General features: G+C 30.6%; 8 protein-coding genes across 8 annotated transcripts in view; 5 read left to right on the forward strand and 3 right to left on the reverse strand.

The window, feature by feature from the left end:
• The window catches only part of LOC106791914 (uncharacterized protein PFB0145c-like), an 8,714-nt gene extending 1,816 nt beyond the window's left edge, over positions 1-6,898 (forward strand). The window contains exons 3-15 of the mRNA XM_014757925.1: positions 1,709-1,874; positions 1,960-2,163; positions 2,246-2,335; positions 2,797-2,904; positions 3,084-3,190; positions 3,292-3,421; positions 3,489-3,601; positions 3,698-3,880; positions 3,980-4,236; positions 4,962-5,418; positions 5,498-5,674; positions 5,746-6,439; positions 6,627-6,898. Of these exons, the coding sequence (XP_014613411.1) occupies positions 1,709-1,874; positions 1,960-2,163; positions 2,246-2,335; positions 2,797-2,904; positions 3,084-3,190; positions 3,292-3,421; positions 3,489-3,601; positions 3,698-3,880; positions 3,980-4,236; positions 4,962-5,418; positions 5,498-5,674; positions 5,746-5,962 (2,209 nt within the window). The 3' untranslated portion in view covers positions 5,963-6,439; positions 6,627-6,898. The remainder of the gene's footprint in view (positions 1-1,708; positions 1,875-1,959; positions 2,164-2,245; positions 2,336-2,796; positions 2,905-3,083; positions 3,191-3,291; positions 3,422-3,488; positions 3,602-3,697; positions 3,881-3,979; positions 4,237-4,961; positions 5,419-5,497; positions 5,675-5,745; positions 6,440-6,626) is intronic.
• A 118-nt stretch (positions 6,899-7,016) lies between these two features.
• On the forward strand, positions 7,017-8,206 carry LOC106791910 (tRNA-splicing endonuclease subunit Sen34-like). The gene is made up of 3 exons (XM_014757920.1): positions 7,017-7,173; positions 7,267-7,428; positions 8,001-8,206. The coding sequence occupies exons 1-3, from the start codon at positions 7,017-7,019 to the stop codon at positions 8,204-8,206; spliced, it is 525 nt and encodes a 174-aa protein (XP_014613406.1).
• LOC106791924 (50S ribosomal protein L27) lies at positions 7,893-9,142 on the reverse strand. The gene is made up of 3 exons (XM_014757940.1): positions 8,939-9,142; positions 8,676-8,842; positions 7,893-8,595 (listed from the first exon to the last, which is right to left on the reverse strand). The coding sequence occupies exons 1-3, from the start codon at positions 9,018-9,020 to the stop codon at positions 8,386-8,388; spliced, it is 459 nt and encodes a 152-aa protein (XP_014613426.1). The 5' UTR covers positions 9,021-9,142; the 3' UTR covers positions 7,893-8,385.
• A 67-nt stretch (positions 9,143-9,209) lies between these two features.
• On the reverse strand, positions 9,210-11,821 carry LOC106791915 (chromatin assembly factor 1 subunit B). Its single transcript, XM_014757926.1, has 6 exons — positions 11,535-11,821; positions 11,320-11,452; positions 10,911-11,214; positions 10,493-10,756; positions 10,175-10,402; positions 9,210-10,077 (listed from the first exon to the last, which is right to left on the reverse strand). Exons 1-6 carry the CDS (start codon positions 11,673-11,675, stop codon positions 9,516-9,518), a joined length of 1,632 nt encoding a protein of 543 aa, XP_014613412.1. The 5' UTR covers positions 11,676-11,821; the 3' UTR covers positions 9,210-9,515.
• A 104-nt stretch (positions 11,822-11,925) lies between these two features.
• Positions 11,926-14,412, forward strand: LOC106791916 (trifunctional enzyme subunit beta, mitochondrial). Its single transcript, XM_014757927.1, has 7 exons — positions 11,926-12,243; positions 12,595-12,766; positions 12,840-13,215; positions 13,296-13,470; positions 13,521-13,801; positions 13,888-14,193; positions 14,287-14,412. Exons 1-7 carry the CDS (start codon positions 12,189-12,191, stop codon positions 14,329-14,331), a joined length of 1,410 nt encoding a protein of 469 aa, XP_014613413.1. The 5' UTR covers positions 11,926-12,188; the 3' UTR covers positions 14,332-14,412.
• Positions 14,413-14,559: 147 nt separating this feature from the next.
• Positions 14,560-15,769, reverse strand: LOC106791922 (exosome complex component RRP41). Its single transcript, XM_014757937.1, has 3 exons — positions 15,464-15,769; positions 15,054-15,353; positions 14,560-14,952 (listed from the first exon to the last, which is right to left on the reverse strand). The coding sequence occupies exons 1-3, from the start codon at positions 15,635-15,637 to the stop codon at positions 14,596-14,598; spliced, it is 831 nt and encodes a 276-aa protein (XP_014613423.1). The 5' UTR covers positions 15,638-15,769; the 3' UTR covers positions 14,560-14,595.
• Positions 15,770-15,868: 99 nt separating this feature from the next.
• LOC106791921 (NAD(P)H-hydrate epimerase) lies at positions 15,869-16,824 on the forward strand. Its single transcript, XM_014757935.1, has one exon. The coding sequence runs from the start codon at positions 15,910-15,912 to the stop codon at positions 16,795-16,797; it is 888 nt and encodes a 295-aa protein (XP_014613421.1). The 5' UTR covers positions 15,869-15,909; the 3' UTR covers positions 16,798-16,824.
• A 413-nt stretch (positions 16,825-17,237) lies between these two features.
• LOC106791925 (dynein light chain roadblock-type 2) lies at positions 17,238-18,006 on the forward strand. Its single transcript, XM_014757941.1, has 3 exons — positions 17,238-17,461; positions 17,547-17,625; positions 17,687-18,006. The coding sequence occupies exons 1-3, from the start codon at positions 17,459-17,461 to the stop codon at positions 17,896-17,898; spliced, it is 294 nt and encodes a 97-aa protein (XP_014613427.1). The 5' UTR covers positions 17,238-17,458; the 3' UTR covers positions 17,899-18,006.
• Positions 18,007-18,485: the final 479 nt, after the last annotated feature.

Raw genomic sequence — 18,485 nt, forward strand, 5'->3', positions numbered from 1 at the left:
ATTCGATTCAGCGTCGTCGAATTACCATTATATCAAATTTTAACAAGGCCGCTAAATTTTCCAAGTTCTCCTTTTGTTGCCTGGACTATTTGAAGAGATTTATTGTAAAATATTAAGTGAATAGAATGCAGCTGCAAGTAACAAGAAATAATCAAGACCAGAATCTGTAAAAAGGTAAACATAATAATCTTATATAAGAAAAAAACAAATATTATATTACTCTTGAAAAATATTTATTTTCCAAACGCTGTTTAAATGTTGTATACCTTGTGCATTGTGAGTTTCGTATATAGAGTGTTTAAAATAAATAGGTGACTTACGACTGGTGAGCGTTGTGACGGTTAGACCGTCCAATAATGGCATGAGTCTGCCGCCAAACAATAACGAATAAACTTAAAGCATTGTTTATTTACTCTGGATTCATTAATTGGCACTTAACTCACACCATATATGTACGTACGAGTGTATGTACATAATAGTCTTAACCAATAGTTAATGATAATTTTAAACGTTTTATCGGCGATTGGTATACTTGATTGAAATGTTGACAAAATTATAATTATCACCGTAACGATTACCAACTTGAATAAGATAAATCTATGTTGTGTCAAGTATGTATGCTTCTTAGAAAAGTACAGATCTGAGTTATATATTCCTAACGAGCTCGACATTGTAACGGTCCGTTTTTCAAATTTGAAAGTCGTTTCTGTATATATATATAGATTTATGTAAATATTCTACTTTATAACCAATAGATATGTATTTTAGCTATGTATATTTCATTATTTTTCGTATTTTGTTCGGTTAGACAATAACAAAGTTAAAAAAGAAGAGCGACAAGAAGATAAGGGAAATATTCTTAACCTTAATTTATATTTACGTGAAAATCAGTTTAAATAAAAACGATATGGCGAATGATAGCTATAATACAAAATTACATTTAAAAGTAATACAAATAACAGAAGAAAATGCTACTCTCAGAGAAGAAAATGCTACTCTCCGAGAAAAGATGGCCGAATTAGACAATAGAAATTTAATTTTGGAGAAGCAACAGAATTATTTTAAACGTCAATTGTATGTATTTAATATCATATTTTTGTATACTTATTGTACTAGAAAGGGTTTTTAAAACCATATAATTATCTAAGTAATTTTCTAAAGTATGATCTTAAATTGATCGAAATTAATTGAATAGGATGCCTATTTAAACTTCATACAGAAATCTGAAGTCTAAAGTCTAAAAAAGGCTGATCTTTCTTCATTTTTTCTCAAGCTCTCATGTTTTTCTTTCTTCGTCCAAACGTTTTCCTTCCCCAATCTTACGCATATTTCGGAAACGATCTGTGTATATGTTACCATTAAAGCGTGAAATCCTTCATTTCATAGGATAAATGTTTAATTTGATAATTTTTCATTAAATATCCAAAGAGACCGATTAAAGTATGAAATAAGCTAGAAATGTATACTTAAACCAGTTATTTTATGAAATAGCGAGGTGCGATTAGTTGAAGCATAAAATACAAATTTTATGTCAATTATAAAAAAATATTCTTCAATTTTGTTTCACATGTTTTAACGATGACATATATAGGTGTGAGTCATAGTCTAGTCATTTCTAAGCCAGAATCGTTCCCTGAGTTCCTAATGTCTTTTGACGCGCCCGTCAGACAAATCAGTCCTTGAGTTTTATTCATCGATTATTTCGCAGAGAGCGAATCCACGAGAATAATAGTGAACTACAACGAGATTATGATGAACAGAAAGACACATTGGATGAAGTAAAAAGAAAAGAAAAAGAAGCCAGTATAGCCCTCAAGAAGTCTTTACAAGAGCAACAAAGATTACTTGAGAGATTAGAGACGGCTGAATTAGAGGTTGTAATGTATATAATCGTTTTTTTTAGACGAGAAAAATCTTATGAATTCATAATTAAAACTCTTTTCGTGCACTTGCAATTAGGTACTACAAATTCCAAATCTAAAGGATAAATTAAATGAAATTACGAATGAAAGAGTCGAATCTATGAAGATGAATGCCGAAATAGTCGAGAAATTAGAGAAAAAGCATATCGAGTATGAGTCATTGCTTATATCGATTACAAACTTGACAAAGGCAAATGATAATCTTCGAAATAATTATGAAGCTCGCGAAAATGTAATTGAAGTAAGCAGACCTACATTTTCCTCGTATGATTAAAATGTTTTAATAGAATTATTAAAAGATAATATCTATATCTATCTTGCAGATGCTACGCGAAAATAATCGACAACTAGAAGAGGAAAATACGGAATTAAAATTATTAAGAAGCGTGGATACCCGTACTTCTATTGACCGAGTGAGTTCAATTTCCTTTTTCATTAATCGAATTCCGTATAAATATGTAAAAATCTTTAATTGTATTGACAGCACTCTTAGTACTTATCTGATACAAGAGGATCTTAGTAAGTTGCACATGTGTTGTTTGAATAATAAATTATCTCTCTCTCTCTCTCTCTCTCTCTCTCTCTCTCAACATATTTAAATGTCATATAGTACATTTTACCATTCTTTTAATTATTTTATAAATTCTTCATTGTTATCTTCGCTAGATTTTATTAAAGACTTAGTTACATAGCGGGGGGCATTACAAATATTTCGCAGTGTTTTTCATTGGAATCTCTGTAAAATTTCAATATGTAATAATCTGTAATAATCTTTATGTTATGTTTTTTCCTAACTTCGTTTAACTAACTCTATATTAATGGATTTAATTCGTAAAATAAATAAATAATACAAATTTTCTAAATTAATTTACAGCTGTTACATTCCGACGGGGAATCATATTGCACGATACACGATTCGCCCTACACTATATTCAACGATTCAAACCATCAAGATTCCCTCTATGACGAATTGAAAGCATCTGTAAGTAGAAAAGCTTTATTGTCTATTAATTTATACAAAAAGAAGTATAACTTCAAAAAAAAAAAGAGGAAAGAAGAAGATAAAATCAAAGATATCCATTTAAATGCGTAGATAAACAATTTTTCATATTATTAATTCGTGCGCGTGTGCGCGTGTCGCGTATGCGTTTGTGCTTTTAGGGTATTGCGAATATGTGCAGCTGGAATGATACGATAAGTCGCGAATTGAAAAAGGAAGTGCAATGGTACGAATTAGAAATTCATAAACTTATACAACTAACTGAAAGGTGAATATATTCATTAATTTCTACTAATGATATGCGCGCGATATCAAGGAGAATATTCAAGATACCGAGATACATATATTTTTCTTTCTGATTTATTCAAGTGTTTTCCAACAATTGGTATTGGCACAAAACGAGAAATGTGTTAATTTTAAGCAAAATGTAATTGAGAGTTCTGAAAAGATGAACAATTTGGAAATCCTTAGACAAAGGATACAAATTCTACTAGATACGGTTAGTCATGTAAAGCAAGAAAATAGGACAATCAGATCGTTATTAAAATAAAAATGTATTTTAATAGGTAAACGCAAGATTAGAAACCGATATTCAAATACCAATACAAAACTCTGGAACAAGAATAAATATGTGCGATTTGTCTACTTTAAACTCTAACGAAGATCATGTAGAATGTTTGTAAGTAAATTAATTACACAATAATATATGTAAAAAACGAAAAAAGTCTTAGAGATTACAAATGTTTACTATCATCTTCTAATTATTTAATTTTAGTTTGAAAAAAGATCAAATAATTATGTCTTACGACGATATCTCGAATGAAAAGCAAGATCCTAAAGTAGTAATGGTGTCGGAAACTAGCAATATCGATCCAATCATACAAATATTCCATCAAAATGTTCGACCCGTTACAAGTTCGCACCCAAGTCCAATAAAAAACTCGACGGAAAATGTCAGGTTAGTGCAACAAGACAGCTTAGGCTTTCTATCATATCTAATATATACATATTTATTTCGATTAATTATTAATTATCTATTATTATTTATATCTTGTAGTTTAATCTCATTGGAGAAAAGTATAACTCTATGTACATCAACGATGTGTCAGGATACCCCTAACGACGCTTCCAAAATAAAAAACGATATTTTTGGCCATAGTAACAAAGATTACTCGGATACCATCGCTCGAATATGTCCCGATAAATCTTCCCCAAATGGAAATAATATGAAGGAAAATGAAAAACTACAATTTATGGATCATATATCCTTACCAATAAACTTTCCAGCTACATTCCAATCAGTTACTATTGAATGTAATTTTTTTCTTTATATATATATATATGTTAGCGTTAAAACATGAAACTCGTTTATTCGTGGAATAACTAGCTATTTAACATGAAATAACTAAACTGACCAGTTAAAGTGTCGAAGACAAAAATACATGTTTTTAACTAAGTAAATACATGAATTCGCGAGAGGCGGGTAATTAAATTATGAAATTGAAACTTGAACTTAAGTATATGAAAAACATATTTTAATTTCGTTTCAAAATTTCTGCTTGTATTACACTGTTGTAAATCTAGAAACAGGAAATATGTGTTTCTTTATTTTAAAATCTTCCAAACGAAAGTATCTAATCTCGAGATAAAGTTTCTCGGTTGATTATATTAGATTTCTTTCGAATATTATAAATACAAAAATAAAATAAACGCAAACACTCTGAATCCTCGTAGATTAGTTTTCGTGTCCTCTTTCTGTGCTTAAAGAATAAATTTTCTATTAGTCGTGCCGTTCTGTCGACTTTGAACCTTCGTACGTAGTCATAAAATATATATCTCGTTATTTCCTCAAACTAATAGTTTTGGTTTATAATCATATTATTTTTATTTGCTTGCCCAAAAACGCCTAGTTATTTCGGATAAGACCTAGTGTTTCCACAATTTAACGCTGACATATATATACAGTGTATGTGTCTATATATATACAGACACAGTGTCTGTATATATATAGACACATACTAAAGAGGCTGTCGTTTTAGGCAATCGTAAATCAAAGTCCGAATCTAGTCTACTTCCTAAAAAGAAAGTTTTATCTTCTCGTTCGTTTAATGTTATTATTCCATTATCAGCAACGGAGAAAATGAATGAAGCTATTGAAATAAGAAAATCTTCCGGCAACTCAACTTGCGAAGAAACAGAAAAAGAAAACAAGTTTCAGACAGAATTTAAAGAAAAGGATGCGGAAAATTTAACAAACTCTCATGAATACAAATTCGGAGGTACCTATAGGTCTTTGAATGATAGTAGTGATTCTTCGGTTAGTTCATCATCTATTCGATCTGAAAACCTACTCCTTGAAGATTTTTCTTTAGACGGATTAGAACATTCTCTATATGAATTCAAACGCCCTGTCCTGATGGCTCCTACAAAATTGAAATTATTGTTACATAAAGTTACGTCGTTGGATGATGAAAATCAAATGTCAGATAGCAAAGAGTTGGTCAAATTTGTTTTTATCTTACAATATATTGCATAATATGAATATAATAATTAAATTTAAACTACATAATTTCAGAAATTTTCATGAATTACTAGATCTTCAGAACGGAACGGAGTGTAGAAATAACCTGGTGAAAAAAATAAAAAGGAAAAACCTAGAAGTTTGTAAAATCGGTAGTTTCAACTTGACCAAGTCGAATATTCGAAATGACAAAGAAATTGACAAAGAAATTGACAAAGAAACAGGATTACGGTAATATGCAAGTGATTATAAAGAAAACGCATATTTTTCATAATATTTCATCTTTATCTTTTTTTTTCTAGTAATTGTCTATTTCATTATTTGAAAAACATTTTGACTCCATCATCGTGGCGCGTGCTCATTTCCTATTTACTGGTTTTTTTTTTTGGATTCTATGCAATGAGTGGTTTTTTATCAACGAGTATAAACGTTGGGCCACCATACAAATGGTGGTCATTAGAAGAAATACTTAATCAATATTTCCCAATCGTAAACATGAGATTTCCGCCATTGTTGTGAATAAATATTGAATCGATTTATATATTTATATCAGCGGATATATTGTAAATATGCGTTTAAATATAAAGATTACACGCGTCTGATAGGTATATATTGTATTTAACACGTTGACTGCCAAACGTCGTTTGAATTCGGGAGACGTTTATTTGTCTACTTGTATGAGATCTTCTTGGATATTTAAAAAGATATTGAAACATTATCATTGATTAAAATATTTTTAACTCTTCTATATATGTTGTGTGTAATTAACAAAATATCCCATGAAAACCCATGGTCGATCCTCGCAAAGTATCAATTATGCTTTTAGACGACACCGCAAGGTGTTGCTGCTTGCGTTACTAGGTGCTAAAGACTTTCCAAAAGATTTTAGAAAGATTGCAAAAATAAGTGACCTTTAACATAAGAAGAAAAATCACATGTCAGATATGATAAACTTGACATATTCACAAAATAATGTTTTCATATGGAACGCCTACGGTAAAATGTTGTTTTTTTATTGTAACTGTATTATTATGTTATAGGTTACAATATCTTCAATTACTTCATACATTTTATTTCTTTATAAGCGATGCCAAGTACAAAAGCTTTATTCAAATTTGAAGATAACGATTACAATAATGTTTTCTTTGTTTTCATTATCTTCCCTCTTCTCGTATTCTTAAAGATTGGTTGACACTGCGGAAGGAGCATAGGATAATTGGAGAATTAGTAGGTTGTCTTGCAAAATATCCTCGGCAAGAAGTACTTTCAGGCCTTCCATTGCTTTTGTTTCCGGAAGAAGTTTCCCTTTTATTAGAAAAAGGAATTGCTCGTGTTGTTAAATATTCACACTTACAATATCCACCGAGTGAATCTTTAAAAGAAACTTTTGACCAATACAGGGAAATATTGTTTAAGGAACAAGAAAAGTGCTTAAAACAAGAAAAAGAAAAACAGGTATTTTCCAAACTATATAGTTTATATAATGAATCTTTAAATATAATTATTAAATTATTCTAGATTGTGTAGCAATGATGAATAAAATTGTAAAGGAAAAAAACGAAAGATATTAGGTATGAAGACAAATAAAAAAAAACTACGAAAACCTTTAGATAAAGATTCACAGGAAGCGTTAAAAAATATAGAAATAAATACTAAAGATCTCTTTGACGAACAAATGTCAAAATTACCTAAATTAGAAAAAAGTGAAGCACTTATACAGACACATACGGGTAATATGATGATATAATACAAAATGTTGGCGGCATGTCAACATTTTTAATACCAAATAAAAGTGGTATTATAGCGTTYACTTTGTTTATTAGCATATCCACAATGGAATAAGGGTAACTTTGAAATAGTTCAATGGAAATATCCCAATACATCACAAGAACAACTTCGATATGAAACATTTAAAGACCTTTGGGAACGAGGATACTACATAACAACTGGAGAAAAATTTGGTGGTGACTTTCTATTATATCCAGGTATCTATTTATAGTGTTACTCTCTTTATGAAATGCAGAAAGGTATTCATTGAATTGCAAAAAACTATAGCTCAAGACTGGTTGATAATAACAAAACAGTAAAACAGAATGAAAGTCTTGCATTGCTAAGGTAAAAGTGAAAAATCTCCTCAATCTGTTATCAAACAACTTTAAAGTAGGGATACAATATTAATTAATCATCATATTAATTAATTAGTCAACGCCTTAACCACGTTGGATTACTAATTCCCATCAGATCATTTAAGTCGGGCAAAGTAGATATGGTTATTAAAATGGGTGGTTGACCCATTTGGAAAATAAAACAAAGMTGAACTGTATGCTGTTGACTCATAAATAGATGATAAAAAGACGYGACTTATTTGATAATATTGAATAGGTGTGAGGAAGGTATTAACAGAGAAGTGACTCAAGCCCGTAAGAGGGAGAGAAAAAAAATTCACATGTGATATTATAATTATATGACCAAATTTATTAATCATTTTTCCTATTAATGCCATCGGAAAGAGCTCTTCACGTAAATCTATAATTCTTATACATATATATGTTCACAGGTGATCCTATTATGTTCCATTCTCAATTTATAATACAGTGCAAAAACAGAAGCGAGGAAATACCAATTACAGAACTTGTTGGRCAATRTCGTACAGCAAGTCATGTTAGAAAAGTACAAGTTTTTGCTACCTTCTCCGAAGATGGAAAAAGTGTAAAATATCAATCATTTAAGTGGGCTGAAAATAATAGATTTGAAAGCAGATAGTGATTACGTAAAAGTCTTAATTAATACTCGTATTATCATGTMAAGTAAATTTCTCTATCACATTAAAYATTTGTTGATTATAATTTTTAAGCATAAAAAAATATGAAATAATTGCACTATTTACTTTAGATGTCTTCGCATTAAAATAAATGTCCTACAAAAATGACTCAACTAAACTCTCAAATMTAAATGGTGTTGATTAGTCTAAAACGATTGTGCTGAGGTTTGGGTATTACATTGAAATGTTTCTTATAAATAGTTTGTCCTTCCCGATTCGCATAATTTATTTTCACCCAAGGACGATCCCAATTGAGATTAACCTTCTCACAAGTTACCATCACRTTTCCTGCCTYCATAGCAAACAATGTTCCATTTTTTCCACAACCAACCTAAAAAAGAACATAATAAACATGGTACAATATTCGAYCTATACTTTACAGTAAATATTTATAAAACATAGTTAACTTACATTTAGTCCAGGATGAAATCTAGGTCTCAATTGAGTAGCGAGCATTGTTCCTGCCTGTACAAACGCACCATCGCTCACACGCATACCTCTACGCTTTGGTTTTGTTTTAATARTTTTGTTTTTCGTACAGCTGCCAGCTTTCTTTGATGCATACCTGATGCATGATACTATTTAAAAAGGAAAAATATGAAATAAACAAAATGTCTTGTTCTTCTGGTCTTTGAATTCAGAATGAACATAAYCTTGAGAGTTTCACTACTTACCCCAATTAATAGACTTTGAATTTAATCCAAATTTAGTAAAATTTTGCGTAATGGATGAAATTATATTGGAAACAAGTGCCATTATAAAGTTTATATGACTATATTTGAAACGTAAAGAATGCTTTATCTGTTATTTTTATGACGATATGTATCAAAACAGATAGATATATATATATATATATATATTACGATACGTAATGCCATCTGTGTAGTTGGGGTATAAGAATAAAAAAAGAAATAAAGTTACTCTACACTTGAAAAAGCCACCGTGTTTTATTATAAACTAATTAATATATTTACCGAGGTATACATCATATATAACGATTGACGGTTTACGTAAATCGCCGCCAAACTTGGACTCGTGCGTTATTGGACGTAATGCACTTTGGGAATAAATATATTTATCTAATATGTTAAAGAAACCAATCAGGTTCTGATTATTCGAAGAAAATAATAATTCATGATGGCAATAATGATCTAATATATATCCAAAATACAAATATTACACTATAATTATTACATAATAAAAGTATTAGTTTTTATTTACATAATTATTACGTAAAATAATTGACGTTATTTATAATTTTTTTCTTTTAGTACTAGAGAGAGTAATTAATTTCACCCTTCGTGGTGCCTTTTTAGATATTACGGAAGATACATCCATTTTAGGGGATATATTATTTTTACTTGCTTTTGTATCATTATCGCTTTCTTCATTAAAAACTAGTTTAATATCTTCAGTTTCTTCCGTTGTTTCATCATTTTGACTTTTGTATCGATCTTTAATGGAATTGTACTCCGATAAATTATTATCATTTTGCTCCATTTTTTCATTATTTTGATAACAAGTCTTTTTACATTCATCATCTAAACTGTGCTTTGTTATTTCTTTATTATATTTTATAACATCAACATCCACTGCATTATTATCTATATCGAGAAGCAAAGTACTACCCTTCGTTTCAATTCTAGTAGACTTCGTTATAGTTTCGCTATTATTACTATTTGGAAGTTGAGATGGAGTCATTGTTGTACCTTTACCATCATCATACACATGGCCCAGTTCGTTTTTGGAAAAATGTATTATCGAACAATAACCATCTGTAGAAGATACAACCAAGATATGGCCATCACTAGACCTATAAAGAAAAATTTGAAAAATTAGATACGTTTGTAACATTAGAGGACAACAATGATTTGCATTCAAAGAAAAATATGATAAAATCTTTTACAAACCACGCAATGTCGGTCAATCTGGTGTAATGAATATTAGATATTACAGCAATTGGAGAAATTTGTTGAGTGTCGTAAATTAATATCGAATGTTGTGTTGCAACCGCAAATATTATTCTATAAGGTAATGCTATCATAGGAGTGGGTCCATCTTTTCTGAGTTCAAAATAAACAGGACAACATCGAATTGCTATTGTAGATTCATCCAAAGAAGGCAATATCATTATTGGCCTAAAAATAAATACAAATGTTGCTATAATAGGGTAGCATCAAGGTTGCTTCTTTGGAAAATAACGCATTTTTGCGTATTCAAATACCAACTCTTTTAAATTATGCCTTGAAAAGACAATCGTCGCATTTGATGTTTTTTCTATGGTATCTTGTGGTTCTATTATACCAGATGGAACAATTATCAATGTCCCATCTATGGAGAAGGTTAATCTTCTAAAAAATGATTTAAATGTATCGTCATAGAATAATCTAACTGTTTTGCCTCGCAAAGGATAATCAAATGGTGTAGGAATATTAGACTTGTGAACGCGCTGTACTGTCTTTTTTGTAGAGATATCGACTAATCTGCACTGCCTAAAATAAATCAAATAATTTATTACAATTAATAGGTTGTAAGAACCATATGGAGTATTAAACTTAATGGGAAATACTATAACATATATATATAAAGCTATTATTAAATATATTATATATATCAAATATATATCTCTAATGTGTTTGTAGATACCTATCGCTGCTTATTGTACATATATATTGATTACAAGGATCCCAGCTAACACCTTGCACAAATCCTTTTGAATCTGATAATATACCATTGCTACGACCTTTATTAATATCCCATAGAATTGCTGTATTATCTACAGAACCAGATATTATGGAAGAAGAATCTGGCGACCAACAGATATCATAAACATCTTCTAAATGGCCTTTCAACACTTTCCACGAAGTCCACTGTTCTTTATTCTCATTGTCATTGGGAGAGATAAAAAAGTCACATTCCTCCTTCTGCTTCCATAAAATGATGATAGATTCTATAGAAATAAAAAACAAATCTTTGTTTATTTTTTATCATTTCATCTCATTTTACGATGAGCAAATTTCTACATAGACAATATTATTTTAAAGAATCAAAATACCATCGTCTGCTGAAGCAAGAATTTCTCTAGATGGTGAAAATCTGACAACATTTACTGCTTTTTGATGTCGTTCCAAGTCTGCTACACATTTGATCATTGTCGCACTATTCTCGCATGTCAAAAGATGCCAAATCTAAATATCATTTGGTATATATAACTCATTCTTATTATTCATTTAATCATTTAATCTATCTAATTTATTTCAATAATTTTACCAAAACATGGGAATCTGCTCCTCCAGTAGCTAGACGCCAAAACTTTTCACTTGTATTATTTACACAGGGTTTATTTTGTATGTCGATGCTCAAAACTGGATCTCGATTATGCCAAGAAATTTCTGGAGTAGTGCACTTCATCTTTTAAGCGTTAATAATTAATTTAATTTCTCCAAAACTTAAAAGCCCAGAGTATTCTGATCTATATAGAGTATTATATACCGCCAAATCTAAAACAAGGATTATATTACCTATCTAAGATAGACAATGATATTTCCAAAATAGAGACGCAAAACGATTAACCTCAAACCAGTGCTACCAATATCCGACAATTAACTCAAAAAGACCTAATGTTCCTAGTATATTTATTTTGTCTATATATATCTTCTACGAATTAATTTTATCAATCCGATTGATTCCATCAAATACGCTTTAATTCGTATTTGCTCGACTAAGTTTATTGTTGGATTTACAAAGCAATATTCATATACTACTGAATACATTGGAGTAAAAATTGTACGATTATACTAAAGGGTAGTTAACGGAATTAGGTCTTAGCGATACTTTTGTCGGAACGTAATCAAATTTAACACGTATTGCTACGTTATTAGGTTTCTGGATAAGAAGAAAAAGAGTTATAATTTGTGATAGAAAATGTTTACCTTTATAAAAACTGTTTCAAAGATAGAACAAGGATTTAAGGTTTATGGTACGTTGTTATGTTTTATAAAAAAAGAATTTATTTTTTTTAGCAAAATAACAAACTATTTGACATGTAAAAAACTTAAATGATAAATCAAATCGTTTCTGACTACAGCAAAACTCAAAGCTCAAAGTTCAACATGAAGCATATATATGGTGCACACGTGTGTGTGTGTGTGTGTGTGTGTGTGTGTGTATGCGTACTGTGAAAATTTAAAAATTCAAATGAATATAATTATTGTACGTGATTTTTCCTTTTATGACCAAGTATTCGTGAAATTTGTATCGCTAAATCATGACAATTAGGCCGTTTTTACTAGATTTATTATTAAAAATAATGAACTCTTATGTGCTACAGGTTCTATCTACCCAAGATCCTGGGAAGTCCAGATAAATAAAAATTATACAACAAAATATGATTCAAATTCGAAAAATATAGTATTTGTAGACGGTGTACGTACACCTTTTCTTCAATCTGGAACGCAATACAAAAATCTTCTGTCGTACGATCTTGCTAGACATTCTTTATTGTAAGTATACATTCTTATCTAACAATTAAAATGATAATTTTCCTTTCTTATTCGATTAATTTCTTTATTCTAGGAGTTTAAAAAGAAAGATAGGCTTTCCTAATGAAGCTATAGAATATATTTGTTATGGTACCGTAATGCAGGAAATAAAAACATCAAATATCGGTCGTGAAGCAGCTTTAGGTGCAGGTTACAGTGAACATACACCAGCGCATACGATTACAATGGCTTGCATTAGTAGTAATCAAGCTATAACCACTGCTATGGGTTTAATTGCATGTGATACCTATGACGTGATTGTGGCTGGAGGGGTTGAATTCATGTCAGATATACCAATAAGACATAGTCGTCCTATGAGAAGCTTGATGTTGCAAGCCAATAAAGCAAAGTCTATTGGACAGAAATTGTCTCTTTTAGGATCCATTAGGCCGTCACATTTTGTACCAGATGTTAGTTGCAATTATCTTCTTCCTTATATTCTTTTCATAATTATACATTAAAATTTTCAAAATCATAAATCTATTTTCAGTTGCCAGCTGTGGCGGAATTTTCTAGTGGTGAAACAATGGGACATAGCGGAGACCGTTTAGCAGCAGCATTTGCGATAACACGAAAGGAAGAAGACGAGTATGCATTGAGATCTCACACATTAGCTGCGCAAGCACAGAAACAAGGACATCTTTCAGATGTAGTGCCTTTTAAAGGTATGTAAGAGAGAAAACAAAATTTTGCTTTTATAACGTTAGGTTTGTAGTTCCAGGCATAGAAGAAGTAATAAACAAAGATAACGGAATACGCGTCTCAACGCCAGAGCAATTGGCAAAATTGAAACCTGCATTTGTTAAACCATATGGGACTGTAACTGCAGCTAACGCATCCTTTTTAACTGATGGTGCATCTGCAGCTTTAATAACGACAGAAGAAAAAGCTCGTTTATTGGGTCTCAAGCCGAAAGCATATTTACGAAACTTTACTTATGTATCTCAAGATCCAGTCGATCAATTACTCTTAGGTCCTGCATATGCTATTCCCAAGGTTTATAGATATATAATGCATGCATATAAAAAAAACACCTTATTAAGTTTACCTGACGCAAAAACATAACATTTATGAATTTATAGGTATTAGAAAAATCAAAGTTAAATGTAAAGGATATCGGTGTATGGGAAGTACACGAGGCATTTGCTGCACAAATATTAGCTAACCTTAAAGCTTTAGATTCCGATTGGTTTGCGCAACATTATTTAAAGAGAAGCAAAAAAGTAGGTGTTCCAGAGCTTCAAAAGTGGAATTCATGGGGTGGATCTCTTTCAATTGGTCATCCGTTTGCTGCTACAGGAATTCGCTTAGTCACTCATACTGCTAACAGGCTTATCAAAGAAGATCAACAATTTGGATTAATTGCAGCATGTGCGGCTGGTGGACAGGTGAATTTAAATAATACACATTCGTATAATTTATTTTTACTATTGTATAAATTATCGAACCGTTATATATTGTACATGTGTATATTGTTTTAGGGAGTGGGGATGATCATCGAAAAACATCCTGATGCTAAAATTTGATGTAAATAAATCGTGCTATATAAAAAAAAATTAACGTTAATACGAATATATTGTACAGACAAATATTTTTATATTATGTTATCTGTGTTGAAATATTTTTTCTTCCTTTTCGTTATCTTTCGTATCATATTGATATTTCTCTTCTATGTCTCTCTTAGAGAAATGAGCATATCTTCCTTTTTCTATAATACATATTATTACAAAATATAGTAGAAAATTATATTATAATTTATATTAGTAGAATAAATATTTCTTTATTTTACTCTAATCCAATGTAACGTTACACAATGATGGAAGCGAATGTATCGTTAAATGATGTCGTACGGCACAATCTAAGATCGTTCTTATATCTTGACATCCAAGCAAAGCACGCTGTTTTAATGCTTCCAAATGCGATAAATGTAACCTTTGACCTGCTCCTTGCGCAACAACTATCAATCCAGAATTTTTTGATGCATTATCATTATTTGTTTCAGGTAATGCAACGATAGATAAAGTTACACCTGATGCGCATTCTTCTATAAAATTTGCATCTAATACACTTGTGTTACTGACAGCTTTTTCCTCTCCATCCGTATACGAAGAATTGACTAATGTTATTGTACATCCTATTGCATAATTCTAAAGGGTGATTGAGGAAAAAAAGAGAAACATACATACATACATATATATATATAGCATAAGCGAGATACATATAATAATTTACTCCAACAATGACATACTTTTATAGGTATTCCAGCGTCGATCAGTGCCAAAGTAGCTGCATTAACGGATGCGCAGTAGTCGCTTCCATCGACTTGTAAAACTTCCACAAAAATATCTATCTGCGAGCGTGGATACAATTCCAAATGTATTATAACTTCCATCGCACGACGTAATTCAAGGGATCTTTCTTGTGATTTACGATCACCTCGTGGTCTACGTTTCCGTTCCCCAGACATGAAGCTAAATACTGCTACGCTATACTGACAATTTACAACAGCTTTGCTACTGTTACTACCACTTCTTCCTGTGCCTCTAGGCTACAAAATTTGAAGTTTTTGGTGTTTTTTTTTCTTTTTTAATTTAGACGATTTATTTACGTATTATACGATTCATTTCACTAAAGTAATAATTGAAATTGTTGAAATACCTGATGAGGCCCGTACACTGCCGCCAAAATTTTGGTTTTACCATGCTCTATGTAAGCACTTCCATCAGCTTGGCCAAAAACACCCAATCTTACGCGAATTTGTCTCAATTCTAATGGACGTCTACCATCTACTCGCAAACCACCTTGATCTGCTTCAATATCTTGTTCTATCATTTTATTTAATATTAATTTCTGTGACAATTTTTTGGATTTTCAAATCGAAATAATTTCTATACGTATTGTTGAATAATACCGATGTAAACATACATATACAACGTATAATTAAGCTTAAAAGGCATCGATAAAGTAAAATATAGAAGGTATTGGTTGTGTGCTCCCGACTAACAATATAAAATAACCATTTTTTTTTCTTTTTTTAATATTTCCTAAACTGTACTAGTTACATTTCAAGATTAACTAGGACAAATGGCCGAAAACTAGTTCATATGACCACCTTACTTTTGGCCAATCGACGATATGGATGTAAGAATAGAGTTATAGATAAATTCGTGAAAATGTCGCTAACTCAGTCGCTAACTTTGACAAGTAAACGCGTGATATTTGTTTTAAGTGGTATAGCAAACTTTGACGCAACCCTGACAGTAAAGCGACTGAAGTATAGGAAAATGGTTAAATATCTAAATCAATCAGAAGCAATCAACATTGATAAGGATCTATTTGAAAAATATAAATTTAGCGTGGATCAATTGATGGAATTAGCTGGTCAAAGTTGTGCCATAGCAATTGCCAAATCTTATCCATTGTTGGACAATTCTGCAAACAGAATTTTAGTTTGTTGCGGACCAGGAAATAATGGTGGCGATGGACTAGTATGCGCTAGGCATTTGAGACATTTTGGTTATTCTCCTGACATTTATTATCCGAAAGAAACCAAGAACCAATTGTACACAAATCTGTTGCATCAATGTAGAGAAAATGATATAACCATTTTAGGAAATGAATTTACAAAAAATAAGCATGTCGTTGGTTCTTTAAATGAATACCGAATTATAGTTGATGCTTTGTTTGGATTTAGTTTTAAACCTCCTGTAAGAGATATTTTTGTTCCTATTATGGAAATATTGAAAGGCACATCTATTCCTATATGCAGCATAGACATACCTTCAGGATGGGATGTTGAAAATGGTCCATCTGAAAAGGATGATATATGTCCAGAAATGTTGATATCCTTGACAGCGCCAAAAATGTGTGCCCACAAGTTTAAAGGAAATTTTCATTATCTAGGCGGCAGATTTGTACCTGAAAAGCTATCATTAGCTTACAATCTTAATTTGCCAACATATCCAGGAACTGATTTAATCGTATCTCTGTAAAAATAAAATTCTATAGGAATTGACAAGTTGTGCAGTGTTTTATATAGATTAATATATTAAATCTTCCTCTTTACGTCCTTGAAATGTTCAGCGTCAGTCTTATAGAAATTATTATCCAAGAACGTCTCTAACTAATTTGAAAATACATAAATGAATGATATATTAGCAAAATCGCATGAAACGAGACAGATGTAGCGTAACGATGTTACTCTTATGTACAATATTATTATCTACTCGTTTCATATACGTCTCATATGCATGCATTATAAATTAACATTATGAAATATAGTTATTACAAAGTAGAGAAATGCAATACGTAACTATACATTGCTTTATATATATGTTCATTTGATAGATTTGAATATGATCTACGTATTGGCGCCATACGTTGGCGCAATATCAGTTTAGTTTCAAATCTGAGTATCGTCTATTTAATGGTTCATGTATTCTATGCGCGATACATCCATCTACATATTACTTACGATAAAGAATTTTCGGGGGCAAATTAGTTGTTGCTACGGGTTTAATTACTGTTGATTACAATCGATTCTGTCGATTACTATACCGAATTAAATCATCTATTTTTTAACAGTAACTTCTTCAGTAAATAATTGTTTAATTGTTGTGTGTTATGCTAAAAAGAACAATATAAATTGACGACATGGTAACTTAATAATTCCGCATAAATAAAAAAAATTGTATTATATAAATGTTCATGAGTAAATATAAATATTAATTTGTTGTTTAAGGCACAAGAAGTCGAGGAAACCATGAAACGTATACAATCTCATAAGGGCGTTGTTGGGTCTATTGTAGTAAATGCAGAAGGTTCGTATCCGTTTTGATGTTGTATTAAATGATATTTTTTCCGAAATTTCTACTGTTACAGGAATTCCAATTAAATCGACATTGGATAATACAACGACCGTGCAATACGCGGGCCTGATTAGTCAATTGTCAGACAAAGCACGTTCTGTGGTTCGTGATCTGGATCCAACGAATGATTTAACTTTCTTGCGTGTTCGTAGTAAAAAACATGAAATAATGGTTGCTCCGGACAAAGAATTCATCCTGATAGTTGTACAAAATCCAGTTGATTGATATTTGCAAAAAGGAATTGCATATTATAATCCTTCGGCAAATTTTCATTTTTGGTTTCTATCCATTATTTCATTTTTTATTTAACATATTACACCTATTAATTTTATTATTAATTTATTGATTAAGTATTTATTAATTGAGAGAGCATAAATATATCATATATATATATATATATATATATATTCTTAAAAAATACAAACAAAATTGATTACAAATATATAAACACACACACACACACACACATTAGATAAAATATTTAATTATCATTATATACGTTTAAAAGATTGGCTTAACTTACACGTAAAATGCGGCTTGTTGATGTCTCTTAGATATTAAATGAAAATCTTATGTGGTGGTCTTATTATAAAATATTAATTAATGTCATGTTTATCTTCTCTTAATCCGATTTTTAATCTTAACTCTTACTTTTAATACCACTTCTTAATGATTACATTACTTATAATAGTTGCAACATTTGGAATATTTGATTGTTCTTCTTTTATATGTCTAAATATTATATATCAAATGAATATAAAAAATAATAAATTATTATAGAATTTTAGGCGTGCTCTAGGGCGTGCTCTAGG

Source organism: Polistes canadensis, unplaced genomic scaffold (assembly GCF_001313835.1).
Source record: "Polistes canadensis isolate GaletaPanama2010 unplaced genomic scaffold, ASM131383v1 scaffold_354, whole genome shotgun sequence".
NCBI lineage: Eukaryota > Metazoa > Arthropoda > Insecta > Hymenoptera > Vespidae > Polistes > Polistes canadensis.